This window comes from Chrysemys picta, chromosome 7, assembly GCF_011386835.1.
Source record: "Chrysemys picta bellii isolate R12L10 chromosome 7, ASM1138683v2, whole genome shotgun sequence".
NCBI lineage: Eukaryota > Metazoa > Chordata > Testudines > Emydidae > Chrysemys > Chrysemys picta.
This window is the reverse complement of record NC_088797.1, coordinates 47,695,043-47,715,329: the sequence shown is the minus strand read 5'-3', so window position 1 is coordinate 47,715,329 and position 20,287 is coordinate 47,695,043. Positions and strand designations below refer to the sequence as shown.

Sequence of the window (20,287 nt, the reverse complement as noted above, 5' to 3'; positions counted from 1 at the left end):
AGTGACCTGTGTCTTTGAGACACATACCATCCCCAGCAATCTGCTCCTGTGGCCCCTCACCAACAGGACTAGCTGGACTGTTTCCTGATAACAATATCTGAGCCATTTTGTAAGGAAAAACAAGGGCCCCTCCCATCTGTCGCTCCACCGTATTAATTTCCAAACCCCATCACTGTACATGATTTTAATTTCTGGGGCAAAAATTTACAGGTTTGAGACAAAACTATTTAAATGACTGTTTTTTCATTCCAAACTATGAGTCTATTTGTAGAAGACAAATGACAAATTGTGAAGGTGCCAAAAACCCTAAATCTGGGGGAACGGGAAACATCTGATCTATTTCAATTTATGGTGTGAGACTGGCGATGTCTGCACTAAAATAGACGATACAAATGAGACAGCCTGCTGAAATACTTACCAGGGGCCAAAATGACTAAAGCCGAGAGGCAGTAAGGTGGGCCCTGAACTGGACCTGGATTCTATTTCTGTCTCTGCTGTTTATAATGTAGACCTAGGAAAAGTCACTACACCCCCCTGTGCCTCGGTTTCCCTATCTATAAAATGAGGGTAATTATATTTCCTTATTTACAAAGTGCTTTGATGTCCTTCTATGAAAAGAACAATATAGCTGCAGTTATTAACACCATATGGTTGTTTCTATGCAGGATGTTTTCCCTGGAAGGTGGGAGATGATACAATTGTCTGCACTTCTAGACAATCAGGGCTGGATTTGCAAAAGCCTGTGCATGTCATTGCAGCTTTCACTTGCCTAACTTTTGGATGCATTTACAGTGTGCATGTACAAAAGGGCTAGCTAGACATGTAACTGGTGATTTGCACGTGCATTACCATAACAGCATGTGCAATCATGGTAATGACACGTGCAAATGCATGCAGAGACTTCTGCAAGCCTGGTCCCTGGGGTCCACATCTCTATGCTAATTCCCAACCCTGGGTCTGACAGCCCATGATGCTGTCAGTACTGGTCTCGTCTCTGCTATCGATGCCTCGTCAGACAAGTCAAATCCTCTTCTATTCTCAAGGGCTTTTTTCCCAGCCTGTATTGATGCGTGAAGATTCTTTATTGACTATAGGGGATTTAATCATAGGCACTGGGGGGGACAAGTACCCCAGTCCTTCCTAGACATCCTACACTACACTTTGGTAACAGAACTGGCTTTGGAAGAACTGCAGAGAAGTACATTTGGGCCTAAAACAAGGGTCACTTGGTTAGCAAGGAACTTTACATGTTTGCAAAGCTTTGTGCTTTTCTAGCACCTTACAGCCAAGGACCTCCAAGTGCTTTCAAACCAATAAGGAATGGAGCTGCACAACTAGGGCTGGTTGTGAAGCTAGCAATCTGCTTCATGAACAATGCTGAGGTTTCAACATTTGTTTTCGGTACTCACTGGTTTCGAGGAGCCGGCATTTTCCAAAGAAAAAACTTTTCAGCAGAAAATCCCGACTGCCTCTCCTCTGGGGCAGGGAAATTTAGTCCCATTCTGCAGATAGGGCAATTAGAGCCCTGAGAAGTTAAATGATCTAACCAAGGTCTCTGGCAGATCCAGATCTCTGGGTAAGGCACTGTAGCCACAAGCCCATCATTCTCCTCTGCTAAAGAGACACGGATTTCTGCACAGCCCCAAGAGAGTGCAGCTTGTTTAGTTTAGGGAAGAGACCCTAGAGACCATTGGTGAAGTGAGTGTAAACAAAACTAGAGACTGATGCTCTAGCACAGGGGTGGGCAAACTACGGCCCAGGGGCTACATCCAGCCCTCCAGATGTTTTAATCCAGCCCTCGAGCTCCCACTGGGGAGCGGGGTCTAGGGCTTGCTCCACACGGCTCCTGGAAGCAGAGACATGTCCTCTCTCCAGCTCCTATGCGTAGGGGCAGCCAGGGGGCTCCGCATGTTGCCCTCCCCCCCAGTTTTGCCCCCGCAGCTCCCATTGGCCAGGAACTGCAGCCAATGGGAGCTACAGGGGCAGCGCCTGTGGACGGGGCAGCATGCAGAGCCACCTGGCCGCTCCTCTGCATAGGAGCCAGAGGAGAGAGACGCTACTGCTTCCGGGAGCTGCTTGAGATACACGCCATCCAGAGCTTGCACCCCGACCCCCAGCCCTGATCCCCCTCCCACCCTCTGAACCCCTCGGTCCCAGCCCAAAGTACCCTCCTGCACTCCCAACTTCTCATCCCCACCCCAGAGCCCGCACCCCCAGCTGGAGCCCCCACCCTCCCCAACCTGCTGCCCCAGCCCAGAGCCCCCTCCTGCAGCCTGAACTCCTCATTTCTGGCCCCATCCCAGAGCCCACACCCTCAGCTGGAGCTCTCATCCCCTCCCACACCCCAACCCCCAATTTCGTGAGCATTCATGGCCCATCATACAATTTCCATACCCAGATGTGGCCCTCAGGCCAAAAGTTTGCCCACCTCAGCTCTAGCATCTGGAACAAGCCTATTCCTTAACTATCGTAGGGATTCAGACCAGGCCGGTTTAGTTATCAGCCATTTTTGTGTGACCTGTGCGCTTTCCAGCCGCATCCAATTCCTGCAGCAGAAGGGCTGACACCCTGCTCGCACCAGAATCACAGCTCAATCTTACAAACCCAAAAGGGGTGGTCCAATTTGGCTAAAGTTCAAGTTCAGCCTGCTAGGATCCAGCACTATGAATTAAATCAATAGGCACTCCACCCGCTTACACCAGGGCAAAATTTGACTCCATGCCACCAAATTCCTGAATCAGCTTCCTAGACAAGAGAATTTCTCTCTGCATTTCTCATGTTCTGCCACATGACGGTCACCGTCACCAAGACGACACAACCAGCATGTTCGCTATTCACTGTGAACCCCAGAAAACCCCAGGTGACCCTCAAACAATCTTTAAAAGAGTCTCAGAATAGCCTCTCAAACAATACCAACCCCTTGGATTCAGATGGAGGTGGATTTGTTATGTCAGCCACATCACCCTGCTTAATAGCAAGGTGGACAAAAATCAATGATTTTTTATTTAAATTAGATTGTTTTGATGTTGTTATTTAAATTAATTATTTTTCTTTTTACAAATAAATCTGTTTAAAATGAAATCTGAAGTGAACACAAAATATGTTCAGGATTAAATTTATCAGAATCTCTTAAAACATTTTTATTTAAAATATGCCGAATTCATGAGCCTCTAGCAAAAACTTTGAGTTAAAGGCTGCTTTTCTATATAAAGAAAGAATTGGGGGAATGGGGGGAAATCTAGCTTTTGAGGTCAAGCTTTATAAATATGGCACAAGAGGCCAGGTACTATATTAAAGGTTTGTTTTGTTTAATAAAAATATATGCTGTTTTGTATGTTTAATTAAATTCCAGTTTACCACCCTAATACAGCCTTAAACAAATCATCAGCAAAATGTTAATTATCTAGTAAAGAAACAATATATCAGTCATAATTTTAACATACTAAAAATATACAAGACTCTGAAAATATTAAGCTATATAATTTCATAAATAACTGTATATAGATATAGTGTACCCTTCTAGGTAGGAAAAAGATGTACCAAATCTAGTGCAGAGGTTCTATTTAGTTATAAATCAACATGGTTCAATGGTTATATTAACCAATGAGAATGCACCTTTCTTTACAAACTAACTGAAGCACAAATGGAAAAGTGGATTCAAATCAATGATTTAAATCAAGGCTTTTCGCGCGGTGATTTAAATCGTCTTGATTTAAATCAATCCACCTTGCTACTAAGAAACGCATGGACCCAAATGTGGTATTCTAGCATGGATTCATTGTACGCGGGGTGCCTGTTGGGTACAGTGCATTCTCACTCCACTTACCTGGGCAGCGAATGTGTTACAATGGGAGTGAAGGGGAATCTGCAGTGGATTTCACTGGAATTCAAGGGTAACGTTTTCAAAAAGGCCTAAATAATTTAAGAGCCCAAAAGCCAATTTCAAAAGTCTCACTTAGAAGCCTCAGTCTCACGGACAGTCAATGGGACTAAGGGTTCTGAGTCACTTATGAAAATGGGACTTCGGTGCTTTTGGGATTTTTATCCCAAAGTGTTATACCAGTGGCAGAGACAGGCTCGGGAGGTGGTACTCTGAGTCCCAGACCAGGGCTATGTGGAAAGGTGGAAGATCAGCAGCTCTGGGAAACTAAAGCCTTATGTACCCACAGCATGAGCATCTCCTACCCCAATTCACCAATGTGCCTCGCTTAATCAATTCCCTGCTATCACATGGGCCTGGCCCACAGGTGCACCTCGGTCTCTCTTGGTCTGTGCCTATGGCACACAACAGTTCAGTCTCCCAAGGACTGTAGTACTTGGGTCTAATTGTGTTTGTTGGGCTTGGAGTGCCGGAGATGGGTGGGGTTGATGGCCTGCAATACTAGATGATCTGGTGGTCTCTTCTGGCCTTAAACTCTATGACTCACTCCTGACCTGGAAGGAGCACAAGTTTTATGGCCCATACCGACCTAGATTCTCTGGTGAGACTTGCAACAAATGGGGCCAGCTCGAGCCAACTGCTGTAACGGGGACACCTGTCCACGCAAAAGTGGCTGGAAACTAGGGCATTCCCAGCTGAGAGCTGTCCAAACCAGATGGACTTCCCTGCAAGGATGCAATTAAACACCTCGCAGGCTGCCTGAGGAGCCGCAGGGGCAGAAGCTGCGGGTCCTCCAGACCTTCAAATGGCAAGTTTGAATTTGGGGAGACACTTGTGTGCCCAGCCCACAGGCCCACGCAGACTGCCACAGAGGGCTCATTAAACCCATGCCAGGAATCAACGCTCCCTGAAATGGCAGGAGGTTACAGTTTAATAACCTGCTCGGAGTGCCATTAGAAATGCTCGCCCTGGGAGAGTGTCTTCAGAGGAGCTCTCATTTGCATTCTGTGACCTGTTACTGTGGGGACTTGGCAGCTGGGAAGAGAAGAGAGCACAAGCGTGCCAGAGCCGCCAGGATCAGCACATCCCACTCTCCGACTCTCGCATCCCCCGGGCCACCTAGACGTTGTCACAGCATCTGTGCATCTCGTGCTGCATTAACCCTCGCTCTGCTAGGCCCAGCCCTGCACTCTGCATCAATGGCTACATGGAGTACAGTGCAGCAGTGACAGCATACAGGGAGGATCCCATTTGATGAGCCTGTGTGCACTTGGGAGTCCGTTTCTGAAGACCAAGAGAACTATAGATGAGGCAGTGCTGCTAATAGTTAGAGCAGAGGGATGGGAGTCAGGACTCCTGGGGGTCTGTTCATAGCTCTGCCACTGCATCACTGTGCGGCCATGGGCATGGCATTTCACATCTCTGCCCCTCAGTTTTCTCATCTGTAAAATGAAGGTAATACCCACCTTGCAGGAGGGAGAGGTGTTGTGAGGTGTAACCCATCCACTTCTGTAAGATGCTCTTTGGATGGACAGCACTAAGAGATGCTAAGTGATGGTGCTATTGAAGATGCAGGTGGCAAAATACTCAAGCAAGTGGCTGCAGCTGTTCTCAGGGAAACATGGCTCGCGGGCTACCTTAAAGATGATTCAGGCCAGGGATATGACACGCCAACTGGATGCTGCAGTCCAGTGGAAAGGATTTCCTCACATCCCTGCTTCTCCCGAGACTGGCCCTAAGTGGTCTTTGTCCCTTTCCTCCCGATCTCCATGGCTGTCACGTGCCATTACAGTCAAAATGCTGAATGCATGGGGGGATGTGCCACCCCTGGGTACAGGGTGCCGAGAGAGAACTGCCAGGAGGAGAGATGGTGCCGGGGTTCAAACGCTCGCCCTCACCATGGAACCTTGGTTTGATTCCTCGCAGCTTTATCTGAAGCAAGTCCTGCTTGGTCTCTGCCCATCTCTTTGCGGATGAATTCCTGCCTACAGGAAATGGGTCCTGCTGGGTCTCTGCCGACCTTCTGAGGAGTTTTCTGCACACCCACCCTCCAGACACAGCAATTATATTAATGAGGCTAGACTAACGGAAACTGTTGCAAGGTGCAGTGTAGCCACACAGCAGCTACACCCCACCCTAGAGGTGGCCGTGCTTCAGTGGGTGCCCAGGGACCGAGCCAGGCATCGTGACTGATAAAAAGCACACACCCCTCCTTGGAGGCAGCTCCCACTGGAGTGATGGGAATGGGGGCTGCTGTGATCATACCCAGGACTGCACTGACAGCTCTAAGCCATCATATCTGCAAGAGGGCTACAGTCCCAGGACGCCACGTTATTGGGTATTTGCAAGCTTTCTGACGATTCCCAGGCAAATCCGAGCACTGACCAACTCAACATGGCCTCCCAGCTGCATTGGATGTGGCCTCGCCAGGGAAGGGGAGCGTAACAGAGTGGTTACCCTGCTTCTGCAGAGGGGTTTAAAACAGCCCTGGCAGAGGGCTGGGGCAAAGGGAAAAGCTACTGGGCTGATTGGGGAAGTAGCCACAGCTGGGCCACGCCCCAATCAGGCCCCAGCTGGCCTGTATAAGAAGGCTGGGAGCCAGGAGCTCAAAAGTCTCTCTCTGCCTTCAGAGAGAGAAGGGCCTGGCTGCAGGGAGCTAGACAGGATACCTGTAGTAGAGCAAGGCTGGGGAGCTCCAGCCTGGATAGCCCCAGGCTGCAGCCTAGCAGAAGGCCAAGGGGTACTGGGGGTTGCAGAGGAAAGCCCAGGGCTAGTCCAAGGCAGCAGGTCCAAACCCTCCTTGCCAGTGATGAGTGGCCTATACTGCAATCTGCCCCAGGGAGCGGGGGGCTAGTTGGTGACTGGCAGTGGCCTAGTGCTAAGGCAAGGAGGGGATAGTGGGTGGGGGTTCCCCTGGGAAGGGAGACCGAGCGTGTGGGTATTGCCAGGGGGCAGCACCCAGAGCAAGGGGCACTGGGGTCCTGGGAGGGACACGGGGGCCAGTGCAGAGGACAAGGTGGATCACTGGCCTGCAGAGGGCGCTCCAGAGGCTGGTGCGCTAATTCCCTGGATGACCAGCAGGAGGCGCCGCAGGGGTGAGTCTGGACTTCTCTTACAGGGAGGCTATGAGTGCTCCTCTCAGTCTCTCTTCCCCTTGCTGCCTGGGCTCCCTCCCTGCTCTCACAAGTTCCACTTCGCAATCTCTGCCTTAGTCCTTCTTTCATCCCTGGATACGGCTTCACCGTGGGAGCATGGACTCATCCCCACCCCTTTGTATCCTCTCACACTCCTCACCCCCTCGAGTTTTCTCACCAGCGTCACCACCTCTGCTCCTGCACACTGCCTCACCATGACCCAGGGTCCCCTGGAACAAGAGGTGCACAGGGCTCCCTTGAGTTGAAGGTGGCAGGTGAGGACTCTAGCAAGAGCCAGTAGCCCACTGGTTGTCATAATCAGTGGGAAATGGACATACAGGTCATACTGAAGACGTTTTGTATCTATCCTGATAATTATGTTCTTAAGCCCTAGGAGTTGAGGCATGTCACCAGAAGGTGACACACCTCGGAGATGTTCCATTCAGGCAGTAGGTAACAGACACCTATCTCCCTGTCGGGCCATTTATGTATTGCAGATCTAGCTGCATACTGAAGCAGGTGCAAATTAATACACTGCAAAATCTACGGGAGAGGAAATCAACAGGATGAAACAAACAGCAGCCGGGTGTGTCCTGTTTAGGAACAAGGACTGTTTGGGTCTGTCTTGGAGTGCAAAGGAATAAACTGAATCGTTAGCTCACAAAAGGAGGGCACAGCTAGCCTGACTAATGTGCTGCAAGGATTTGGGGTGAACACTACTCTACAAGACATGGGAATAGCTAGGCTGTAGAATGCGTGTTGTGATTTTATATGTAATGGTCGCCACCACTTCTAATTGCTCCGACATGAACCTCTCTGCTTTGATAAATGAACTAACACTTGATTTCACTATAAGCACATCTCAGTGCTGGGTGTTCCTCAGAGGGGCAATCTGAGGGGGGAACTGGTATGCTGGGCTGTACCATTTCTTACAAGGAGAGGCTGAGGGAACTGGGGTTATTTAGTCTGCAGAAGAGACGAGTGAGGGGGAATTTGATAACAGCCTTCAACTACCTGAAGGGAGTTCCAAAGAGGGTAGAGCTCGGCTGTTCTCAGGGGTGGTAGATGACAGAACAAGAAGCAATGGTCTCAAGTTGCAGTGGGGGAGGTCTAGGTTGGATACTAGGAAACACTATTTCACTAGGAAGGTGGTGAAGTGCTGGAATGGGTTACCTAGGGAGGTGATGGAATCTCCATCCTTAGAGGTTTTTAAGGCCTGGATTGACAAAGCCTTGGCTGGGATGATTTAGTTGGTGTTGGCCCTGCTTTGAGCAGGGGATTGGACTAGATGACCTCCTGAGGTCTCTTCCAATCCTAATAATCTATGATCCTATGATTCTAAGCAATGAACACTGCGAACGTCCAGTGGAGCAGGGGCTGGACACTCCAGGGCAGAGGTCTCCAAACTGTGGGGCATACCCCACTAGGGGGGCACAGAGGAACCTTTGGGGAAGAAGGTGCAGCAGGGACCAGGCAAGCCACCACAGGGCCTCGAGAGGGAGCACCACCCAGCCCCTTCCCGCCCCCAGCTCTGCTCCAGTCCCATCCACAGCCACATTCCCTAGCTCCCAGTCCCGCTCCCAGACTCAGCCCTGGCTGCAGCTCCATTCCAGGCCCAGGGCCGTGGCTGGGAGCAGAGCCACACCTGGCCACGGGCCTGGCTGCCAGCCCCCCCCACAGCCCGGCTATGGCTCAGCTCCCTCCCCCACCGCTGCTCCGGCCCCTCTCCCAGTCCCAGCCTCCACCCCATCTATGGCCCCCATACCCCTGTCTGCAGTAGCAGCCCTGCTCCCAGCCCCGGGGGCAGGGAGCACAGACAGCAGTAAGGGGGGCATGACCCTCAAAACTTTGGGGACCACTGCTCCTGGGAGATGCTCAGGGGGCTCGAGGGTAGGGGTGTGCCAACTGCCCACCTGCAGAGTGCCAGCAGGGCCTGCATGGCCGAGAGAGCTTGCATTGTCCAGGGGATTGGGGAGCTGACCCACGGCAAGCTCAGACAAGGGTTCCACAAGCTAAGGGCAGGTGGTGGGGAGGGGCACTCCCAGGAAACCTCACACTCACTATGGCCAATGCCTGCATTCCTCACCTCTCCTGTCCCCCACTCTCCCCATCAGTCCCACTCCCCCACCTCGCCTCCTGCTTCCCTCAGTCTCTTTGGCTCCACCTCATCTCTCTCCCATCTCCCACCCCTCCTCTCCCGGCTCCTTCTCCTCATTACTGGGCTGCTAAGTTGGCCTCCCCTCTGAAGGGCTCCAATCCGTTTGCACTAATGCCTTCTCTCCTGAAAGCCAGCAGAGGCTGCATTTCAGCCCTTTGATGCCTCTTCTCTCTGCTAATCCCATTCTCCGGCTCTGCAGCTCCCGCGGGGACGGCGCAGCAGAGAGAGGGTCTCCTGTGCTCAGCACGCCTGCCCTCCGACTCTCATTAAAAGAATCTTTTCAAACCTGACATTGCCAAACTCTCTCGCCCGCGCCTCGGGCTCTTCAAGGGAAGTGGCGGGGCTGGGAGCTCTTTGGAGAAGCTGTCTCCATGGCAACACAAATTTCCCTCAAAAATGGTGCACAGGTCACCTGTTTGCATGAAAGTTTCTCGCTTGATTTTTTTTTCCCCCCCCTGCCTTGCCAACAGGTGTCGGGGGAGCAGATGCCACTGAAGTGCCAGTGTTGGCGCACCTCAGATTTCAGGAAAAGCGCCTGGGGGGAACTCTGACTTCCCCCAGCCTCCGAAGCCAGACACTTCCTACAGCTTGGGAAAGGGAATAAAGCGAGGGGGCTCGCCATACGGGGAGGAAGAAGGCAAGAGCCTGACATCGCTGAAGGCTCAGGAGCAAACCTGGGTGAGGTGACAAGCCCACTTCTTAGTCCCTGTTCACATCAAACAACCACATAGTTTACAAGGACAACGGTCTCTGCTCAACACAAGCCCCGGGGCTGCAGGTCAGGACTGAGGGGCACTGGCGGGGGGGATCAGGGCTGAAATGGGGGGGGCTGCAAGTCAGGACTGAGGGCATTGGCAGAGCTGTGGGGAACCTAGGGCTGGAACAGCAAGGGGCTGCAGGTCAGGATCATGGTGCATTGGCAGGGATGTGTGAGGCTCCCAGGGTTGGGGGAAGCCCAGGACTGGAATAGCAGGGGCCACAGGTCAGGATGAAGAGACACTGGCACACTCAGAACTGAAATGGGGGGGGGGGGGTCTGCAGGTTGGAAGTCACAGGCATTGGCACAATTGCCTACGGAAGCTGGCAGAGTTTTTGCTTATACCATGCCTGGGTCTAGCCACTGTTAGTCATAGAGCCCTCGCCCATGAGCGCGGAAACAGTTGAGGCTGGAAGAGATTTCAGAACGGCTCCTAGCATCACATCCTCCTGGGCACCACCAGCGTAAGCCCTTGCCACTGTAACCACTTCTCAGTCCCACTGGCATGGGGGCATCCAGACAGCAGAGACCCAGCATGAGCCACAGCTCAGAAGTAAATGCTGGGGAGTTAGGTGGAGAGGAGGGGAATCTTGCTGAGTGCAAAAAATCTGGGCTCACCCCCAGAAAGCCATGAATAGGTGGGGTGGTTACTGGGAGAGAACTCACAGCAAAGCACGACACATACCTGCTTTATCCTGAGATGTACCCTCGAGGGCCAACGAATCCCCTCGTGTTCCCCTCCCCAGCCCCTCATCTTCTGCCTAGCAGCTAGAACAGGAGAGTGGAAGTCAGGACTGCTGGGTTCTATTCCTACCTCTGCCACTGTAAACGTGGCCTCAGATCCCCCCGCCCCCATCAGCATACCAAGGATAATGGTGAGTACATGCTTTTAGAAGGGTGGGCTTCTAGACAGTGCTTAGAGATCTACAGATGAAAAGTGCCACATACCCCTGCTCCAAACTGGGGGTGGAACAGGCTCAGGCCGATCTTAGATTCTCCTACAAATGAAGCAGGGTTTGATCCTGACCAATGGCTCATGATCAGGTGCCAGGACAACCCCGGATGTGACCTGCCTCTCCAGCTCTCCAAGAGAGGATGACCAATTCCCATCCCTGACAGTCCCACAGTAGGGGGCTGAGACACAAAACTCATCTCAACTACCACTCCTGGCTTCAGATCCTGACCGGGACATGCTCCAGTGGCGCTAAGAACACATGTGAGTCGGGGGATATTCTCCTGAACACAGACAGTCCTGCCTTGCCGATTCAAAGGCAACAGTTTTAGTCTAGGACAAGCTCCTATTCTCTATTTGCTTTGAACGCCCAAGATTTCTAGATGTTGGATTTTTTTTTAAACAGAAAGGCAGCTCTCATTAAAAAGCTGCCAGGTGTTCCCAGCACAATCTGTGGCTCTCCTTTTAGCTCTAATGATTTCATCTCTTGTGTGACAGATGCGCTCTCCAGGACCTTTCCTGGAGCAAGAAAACGTCATCTCTGCACCACAAAGCACTGTTTTAACAAACCTGATGCTCTCCCAGCCACCACCACCCCCCCTTGTCATCTCGACAACCTGCCCAAGGGCTGGCAGAGTCACTCAGGGGAACTGTCTCATGGTACGGTCCCATGGCACTGCTACCCTTGGCCCCAAGTAACCCATCTCCTCCCCGGTTATGTGCAGCCCAGGTGGGCATTTCCAACAGGGGACAAAGAGTCCTGTGGCATATTATAGACGAACAGACGTATTGGAGCATAAGCTTTCGTGGGTGAATACCCACTTTGTCAGATGCATGTAGTGGAAATTTCCAGAGGCAGGTATAAATATGCAGGCAAGAACATTTCCTACAGGAGCTACCAAGAAGGCTGAGCTGCAAGAACAGGAAGAGGGCAGAGAACTGGGAATGGCACAGGGGTTCTATTCTCCTGATTCCCTGCCACCCTCCACAGCCCATCCTTCGGGGCCTGAATAATGCACCCCCTGCTGGACCCCACTGGAATCTGCCCAAGGACAGAAGAGAAGAGGCTGCTTCTCATGACCCACTGGGTGTACACTGGCTGGGGCAGCATCCTGTGGCACAAAGTAGGAGGAAGATATTTCTGTTTCCCACAGGGCTGGGATTTGCGCCAGGAACTGGAGGTTTATAAATAGTTGCTTCCATATGAACGGATGAAAATGTTGGCATTCGATGGGTAGGTGCTACAGCACGTCGAGTGCGCTAGCGTCTCCCCCCCCTCCGGACCCAGCTTCAAACCCTGGTGCAGGTCCCTCACATTCAAAGGAGGCTGGTGCTTCCCTTGGCATCTCCATTTGTCCACATCACTAAGCCACCAACGTAATTAGCCACGACAAACCATCTCTGTTCAAGAGTGGCCTGTATGCCGGCGGAGTCCCCACCCTGTGCTTATCAAGTATATACACACTGGGGATAATCCCAATTCACCCCTCCTGAGTTTTGCCTCCATTGTTGTGTTAAATAACAAAACAAAACTCAGCCTAAATTTCTCTCCCGGCTTGGGTGTTCCTGGGGGCTTCTGGGCAGGGCCCCTACCAGCCCAGACCCCAGGTCTCTCTCCAATCAGAAACACACACACACCCTTTTATACACCTTGATTGGACTTAAGGTGGCCCAATAGGTCTAGCTCTAGCAGCCAGCGAGAGTCAGCAGAATAACCCTGCATCTACCTGCAGGGTCCTACCGCCTCACGCCCAGGTCTGAAATAGCTAGGAAGGTGCAGGTTAAAGTGGAGATGCCACAGGAATGGAAGAGAAGGGGTGCTGCAAGTCGGGACCGAGACACAGACCCAGAGCCCCAGGTGTGCACTCTTGCATGGAATCACTCTGTTTCTATCCAGTCCTATCAGTGAGTAGCCCATTCAAAACAAAATTTAAATATGAAAATTCCTGAATGTTTCCACTCTGCAGGCTCAGCATCCCAGGGGCCTGCACTCAAGAGCTCTGCAGGGTAGGCTGAGACTTACTTCCTGAAAATATTTTCCTTGCCAGATGCAAGGTCCCTCTCCACGCAGCTTTGCTCCCATGCAGATCCATACAGATCTGCTCCCATGTCTGCTCCCTGGATGGGGGAACGCTGAAACCCAGAGAAGTCTAAAACTTCAAGGGAGCAGCCTGCAATGGAACCCGCCCATTGAAAGGAACAGCCTTGGCAAAATGCAGAGAGGGGAAGAGTCTTCAGCTCACAGCTACGAAGAGGCTTTAGGGGAGGAAGTCTAGGACTTGGATAGAAAAAGAGGATGAAGCTGGGAGCCTCAGGTAGGGAAATTTGACAAAACAGCTTGGCAGGGAGATATGAAAGAAAATGTAATGAGCAGGAGATACCCAGAAGACTTGGGATAAAGGGATACACAAACACCCATATCCAGCACACCACCCTAACCCAGGAGGCTGTAGTAAAAAGAACATAGGAACGGCCATATTGGGTCAGACCAATGGTCCATCTAACCCAGTATCCTGTCTACCGACAGTGGCCAATAGCAGGTGCTTCAGAGGGAATCAACAGAACAGGGCAATTATTGTGTGATCCATCCTGTGATCCACTCCCAGCTTCTGGCAATCAGAGGCTAGGGACACCCAGAGCATAGGATTGCATCCCTGCCCATCCTGGCTAAACGGTCATTGATGGAGCTGTTCTCCATAGTGACAACCACCTCCCAGAGAAAGAATGAGCTGAACCTAAAATAATTCCACAAACGACATGCTGGGCATTATTGGCTTATAGAGCCCTGCCACATATACACACAGAGTAGGGCATTCCCAGATTGGAGAAATATTTCTAGTACACTCTAAGCCAAACTACTCATTAAACCCTAAACCAGCTAAAGATCTCTACCTAGCCCCACTGGAGTAACGAGATTTGCACTGCAGCTCCCTCCACTGCACAGGAAGGAGGGAATTGAAATGGAGAGGCAGACGCATAGGTCTAGTTATGACACATGGAACCACCACTTACCTGATAGACTCCTAACCACAGGGCGGTGCTTTTAGCAGGAAACCAACTAATGTCTGAATGGAGAGAAGACTAGTAAATTATTACAAGATGGCTGTTGCAGATACAATAGGTTAACAGCAAGAGAGGACTTGAGGCCACATGACTGAGTGAGAGGAAGTTATTATGGGTAAATTACCAGCTGCATCCACAACAGCCAATGGCAGGAGAGGGCATATATTGGTGCACTATGAAACTGACACATTCTGCACGGAATGGTCGCTCACCTTGATGTAAGTGTCGAGGGCCGGGTGGACCCGGTTCACCGCCAGCTGGATGGAGAAGGGTGTGGTGAATGGGAAGGTTGCCATGACCACATGGCTGGGAGCCGGGAAGGAGAAGATCTTGAAGCCAAACTTCTGGAACAGTCGGATCAGCTCCTCGGACGGCTTCTCCTCCCCCTCGCTCAGGATGCAGCCCACAATGTAGCGGCATTTCTCAGGTGGCACCTAAAGAAATGAACGAACGAAGGCTGAGAGGGTCCAGGCTAAGATTTTAATAAGGTTCCACATCCACTTGCCAGGGACAGGTAGGTGCCCTGGAAACCCTGCAGCCTGTTAATTCACCACGTACTGGAGTCACCCCCACAGGACAGGAATAACACACCTAGAGGAAATTGGGGGGCAGCTACCTGGGATGTTGGCAAGCTGCACCCTTAAGAGCAGGGTGAGGACAAAGCTGGTCAGCTAATCTAACTGCTGCTGAATTTGACCCACAAACAATAATCTATTCATCAAACAAGGAAGAGACAAACACAGACAAATAGCAGGGAGTGTGCATTCGTTTTATGTAAATTTTATGTAAAACAGATGTAAATGAGTTGGAAATGCAGCCCTCTATTGGGTAAAGGTGGGACACAGTGAGAACATGTCCCTGTGGAGCTGGGCCAATTAGAAGATACAGTTTATTTGTTTTTGTATCTCCTCGGGGAAGTTGATAACCTGTGAGTCAGCTTCCCCCCACCCCACACTTCACAAACACAGACAAACGAATGCCCGCCACCTTGTGCCAGCGGAGCAGGATCCCCATTTCACAGATGAGGAAAACAAGGCCAAGAGAGGGAGTGACTGACACTCACCCTCTTGGTGGCTGGGGGTCAGAGCCAGAATCAGAACTCAGGAGAGCCCAGCTACTGGTCCTATGTCAGACCACGTTACTCTCTCTGAATATGGAATGGGATTACAGTTCTACCTCTCCGTCGAAAGCAGAGGACTCAGAATTAAGAGGCCTGGATTCTATTCCCAGTGCTACCAATGATGCCTCAGCAAGTCACTTAGCTGTTCTGTGCCTCAGTTTCCCCCTTTTACCGCCCTCCCTTCTTGTGAACCTTAATGCCTGCAGAGTGCTTTGAGATCTTCGGATGGAAAGCAACAGAGATGAGCAGAGCGTGAATGTTATAGTCTCTTCTCAACCCTCTGCAGTTGTGGGCAAGAGCCAGACAAACTCAGCTAGGACAATATTAAACAGGGTCCAATGAGCGAATGTTGCTTATCTAGCAATGCTGGCTAGTCATGCTGCTGTCAACAAGTGAGCGGCAGCAGCAGGCTGCCCTCTCCTACCTTGCTAGCCGATGACCACACGATGCACGCTGGCTTTTTAGGAATCTGCTGGCAGAATATTAAACAAACCCCTGAAGTTCCCAGGGCTGCAGCCCAGAACCAGCGCAGCCATCTCGGCTACATACAGTGCCTTAACTGGCCTACTTTATTTTACCCACTGGTTGGCATATTAAATCGGCCTGGGGGATGTGGGAAAAGGTATTTTCAGTACTTCCTAAACAGGCAAATCCAGACACAAAGGGCAGGACATGTTACTCGCCCGGGGGATGTTGGTCGGAGAATGGGTTTAAGTGGCCAAGTAATGTCACTTGCACAAATTGGGCATTTGGTAGGGGGGCCCAGTGAGCAGAGCTTATACTGATTTGGTCTCTACATGGACCCAAATCAGCTCACCATAAGTGGACACTACTCCCAATGCAGTCAATTGGGTGTTCACCTTCTTATGGCAGAGATGGATGGATGGAAGGGGTAGGTTCGTTGCTTTGCCTGCCCCCTGACTGCCAGACAGGCCTACATGGAAAGTCACGTAGGAGTGTGCTTTCCTGACCGGCCCTTGCCTCAGACACAGACCACACACTACGCAGAGTCCAAACTCACCCTTTTCTTGGGGCTCAGCTTTATTGACAAAGAAATTAACCATACCACAGAAATGTTCAGCTCAAACCCTCTCTGCAGGGCTCTAAGAAACAGTGCTCCAATGTGACTAACCAAAGAGCAGAACCACTCAATCTATTATGGACGAGAGAGGGAAAATGCCCGTGAAAAGAACGTCCGTTAGGCTCCCAAGTCAAGCACTTAGAAAGAAACAAACACCAGAATTAGAGTTACCCATAAGTATTATTACCCCCCTCCAGTTAACAGATGAGGAAACTGAGGCACGGAGCAGCTGTGGTTTGCCCAGGGCCTCAGGATGAGTCAGTGGTTGAGCTTGAACACAACAGCAGCCTTTTGCCACAAGCCCAGGCTGCCCCTTCTCAAGGAAGGCTTCCCCGCCGCTGGCCATTGACGAACATCCAGATCTGCGTGTGGAAAAACAACAAGCGGTTAAGGTATTCGCTACGGAGTCGTGCTCAAGGGAACCAAACAAAACAAACCGTTTACTTCTACCTTCCGTACTTCTCTGGCCCCTCATCGCTGTATCTAAGCACCTTCCAACCTGGATTGTATTTACCCTCCCCACCCTGCTGGGAGGACGACATTGAGGTGCAGAGAGGACCTATGACTTGCACACAGGAAGGCTGGTGGACCATGGACTCGCGAGTCTCATGCTGTAACCACTGCACCAGCTTTCCTCTCTTCTGGGATCTTCCTACCACCCCCATAGAACTGCTCAGCAAACCTAGGTCACAACACTCCTGCTGGGGAAGCCAGGCCAGCCTAATCCTCCTCAGCCATGAGAACTATGGCCACCAACAGAGGGTTTAATGCAGGACACATTGGGGGCGGGAGGGAGAGGGTGTTATCAGAGCTGCAAAGGACTCCTAATACAATCATAACCTAGCCTGCAAAAGCTCTAGTTCTCCGCTAGATAAAGCAGGATCCCTGTAAAAGGCTGCAGCCTGAGCCACACAGCAGCATCTTCAAAACAGGAACAGCCAACAGGGTTATCAGTCCCTCTCTGGACCCAGGGGAGATTGCGCTAGACCCACGCATGCTCATGGGCACCCAGAGGACAGCCATCAAACTCCTTGGGACCCATCTGAGAGACCCAAAATCTTGTCTGTCTCACTCCATCACCTGAATGCTTCCCAGCTGGCGGGCAGGCTAAGCTGAGCAGAATCCTGCTTGGAGCAGACTCCAGAAGAGGAAACCAGAGTGCTGGCTACTGAATAAGAGGGTCAACAGGGACCACCAGGCCAGTTGGGACACTGTGCCCTTCCCCGGTTGTTTTGCAACCTATGTGAAGTGAGCTGTAGGTCTCAGTCCAGTCCCTCATGCGGAGGCGCCCACGTCGCACAACAGCAACGTGCTAGCTAGCTAGCGGAACTGGGTAGCAGTGGGGTGCCATCACCATAGCATCTCTGCCCAAGTGTGTATTTAAAAATAGAAACAATAACAATCTGCCTCTCTTGCTTCCTTTCCAACCTATAGAAGAAATCACTTGACTGACCTGTACTCTTGTGTGTGCGTGTGCATAGAACTCACTGAGGGGTAGCTCAGCAACAGGCTGTGCATTAAGCGTGATGATGCCCCAGCCCGTTCTCATCTCATGCACAGGCTAGTCTCACAGCAGAGGGCCAGTCCCCAGCAGAGTTCCACCTCCCATGCTCATGAGCCTCGCCAATTGGTCAGCAGGACCATTGTTCTGGCGGAACGCGGCTGTCCTGGGAAGTCATGGTCATGGAGGTAAGGGTGATCGCTGAGGTAGCCTGGGTCACTCCCATAGATGGTTTGAACTGGACCTGAAATCAATGGGGGCCAGGCACAGTGGCCAGGTGTTTGCAGCGACATGTAGGGCTAAGTAGCCAGGCTGCTGTGATTTGCACCACCTGGAGCTTTTTCAGGAGGGTGTGGCTTCATTCCTAGCCACAAAGAGTTGCATTCATTAGGCTTGTAAGTCACAAATGCACAGATCACATGGTCGGGCCTGAATCCAATAGGAAGGGCTGAGGCTCCTGGCTCATCACAGATGAAAGAGGGCATTCTTTGCTGCCATGATTATTTGATCATCCAATAGCACTAAGGGGTACAAAAGGACCCCAAGGCTGTGACCTACCTAAAAGCTGAGAGCAGATGCCCTTGAGACATTCTTCGGGAGGGTAATTCTCAAAGCACTTCCCTCTTCATACCAGCATCTCTTCAGTCTCTCCTAGGTACATCTATAGCCAGCTTCCTCTTCAGCCAGGGGCTGATTTCTGGTAGGGCCTGAGAACGCTGCGGGACGGCACTGTTTGTGTTGGATACCAAGGAAATGCAGAACTGAGCATAGGTGCCAACTTTTCCCAGCACCAGTGGGTGCTCGCACCCCCCCGGCCCCACCCATCCCTCCCCCACCCCCATTCCAACCCCTTTCCCAAAGTCCCCACCCCAACTCTGCCCCCTCCCTGCCCCTATTGGACTTCTTCCCCAAATCCCTGCCCTGGCCCCACCTCTTCCCCAAGTGCACTGTGTTCCCCTCCTCCCCCCTCCCTCCCAGCGCTTGCTGCCGCGAAACAGCCATTTCGCAGCAGGAAGCGCTGGGAGCTAGGGGGAGAAGCAGCACGCTCAGGGGAGGAGGTGGAGGTGGAGCAGAGGCGGCGGTGAGCTGGGCCGGGGGGGGGGAGCTGAATTTTTCCCTGTGGGTGCTCCAGCCCCAGAGCACCCATGGAGTTGGCGCCTATAGAACTGTGTGTTACCTGCGTTCAGTGGCAGAGGAACTGTCCACCGCAAGTGGTATGGTGCTTTGCTCAGAAGACGGCGCTTTCTTGGGGGTTGGTCCAACACAGTGGAACAAACTCATTCCTCCAGGAACGAAGACCCTCCACTATGCTCCACTTCACGGCATGGCACACTTCTCCTCCAAACACTTCCAGCTGCATCCCCATCGTACGTTACGTTATTTTTAAAAACAAACTAACCCCCCACACACAGAGTTTATCCTTGGAGAGGAGAAGAGAGAAAGAAAGAACCATGCACAACCGATGGTAGCCACATCTCTCAATACACTTCTGGCAGACACTTAGATACAGCACTGATGAGGGCCTGTCATGGGGTCTCTCACCACACTGGCACCTCCTGCTGACCATTTCAGGAATTAGCTCTGGTCAGCAGGTGTGCCCTCCGATGGTGGTGGCTCTCCCATGCTCATCTCCACCTGCAGACCCACTGCAGTTACAGTCTCACTGCCTATGCTTTGTGGCACAGCCCTCCAGCCGTGTCACAATCCGGGTTCCCCCCTTCCAGGGGACTCCTTCTGCAATAGTCTAGACTCTAGCCGCTCCTCGCAGCGGCTTGGTAGTCCACAGCCTGGCCACTTCTTCAGCGGCAAGTGAGGAGGAGGGGACCCAGGTCCACCCACTACTCTGGGTCCCAGTCCAAGGACTCTGTAAACAACAGCTTCCTGCTGCCCCTCCTTTCTTTCTCCACCAGTCTGTCTCAATTCCCTGGGCTACTTCCCCACAGCCTCAGCACCTTCAGTTCCTGCTTCTGGCTCCTTCACCCTCTTCCCAGGGCCTCAGGCCTGCAATGCAAGCCCTAGTAGTCCTCTTCACGGTGCTAGTCTCTGCAGAACTCTAGGAATCCAGTCGCCTCCCTTGGGCTTCCTGCAGCAGACCATATGCTCTGGCCTGCAGCTTCCTTTTATGTGGGCCGGCTGGGTCCTGACTGGCTGGTCCAGCTGCCGCCCTAATTTGCTGCAGCCACTGCCCTAATTGGCTGTTTCCTTGCAGCCCTCCAGGCTGAGTTTTAACCCTATCAGGGTAAGTATGGGGCAGACGCCCCATCACAGGGCCATATAAGTAACTGACTAAAACAGAATAGTCTTCTAGCCTGGCAAGAGGATCCCAGAAGTTGGAGGTGAGCACTGTCTCTGAGGTCCGCTCAATCCTTGGCCTTTCTGCTGGAGCTGCCAACACGAGGGCCAGATGGCTGCCACCGCCACGGTCCGCTCCTGATGATGCTTGAATTCCAAACCATACGTTGATAGAACTGAAACTTCCCAGAAGGCCAAGGAATAAAAATCAGTGAAGCACAGAACCGCTCCCTGTCTATAGCTATTGGAACTCTGGTACCCAAGTTCCCCCTCCCGCCCTGCTGTCCATACTCCTCCTCATGATTCTCAGATGACATGCAATGGGAGAAGCGGGAAGGAAGAAAACATG

General features: G+C 51.8%; 1 protein-coding gene across 6 annotated transcripts in view; it reads right to left on the bottom strand.

Moving 5' to 3' along the window:
• Positions 1–20,287, bottom strand: part of TEX264 (testis expressed 264, ER-phagy receptor) — a 125,405-nt gene that overhangs the window by 83,431 nt on the left and 21,687 nt on the right. For 5 of the 6 annotated variants that reach the window (XM_005285276.5, XM_042861771.2, XM_065551357.1 and 2 more), the window contains one exon: positions 14,157–14,378. The exons of the other annotated variant lie outside the window; for it this stretch is intronic. In XM_005285276.5, the coding sequence (XP_005285333.1) occupies positions 14,157–14,378 (222 nt within the window). The remainder of the gene's footprint in view (positions 1–14,156; positions 14,379–20,287) is intronic. 6 annotated transcript variants of the gene reach the window in all.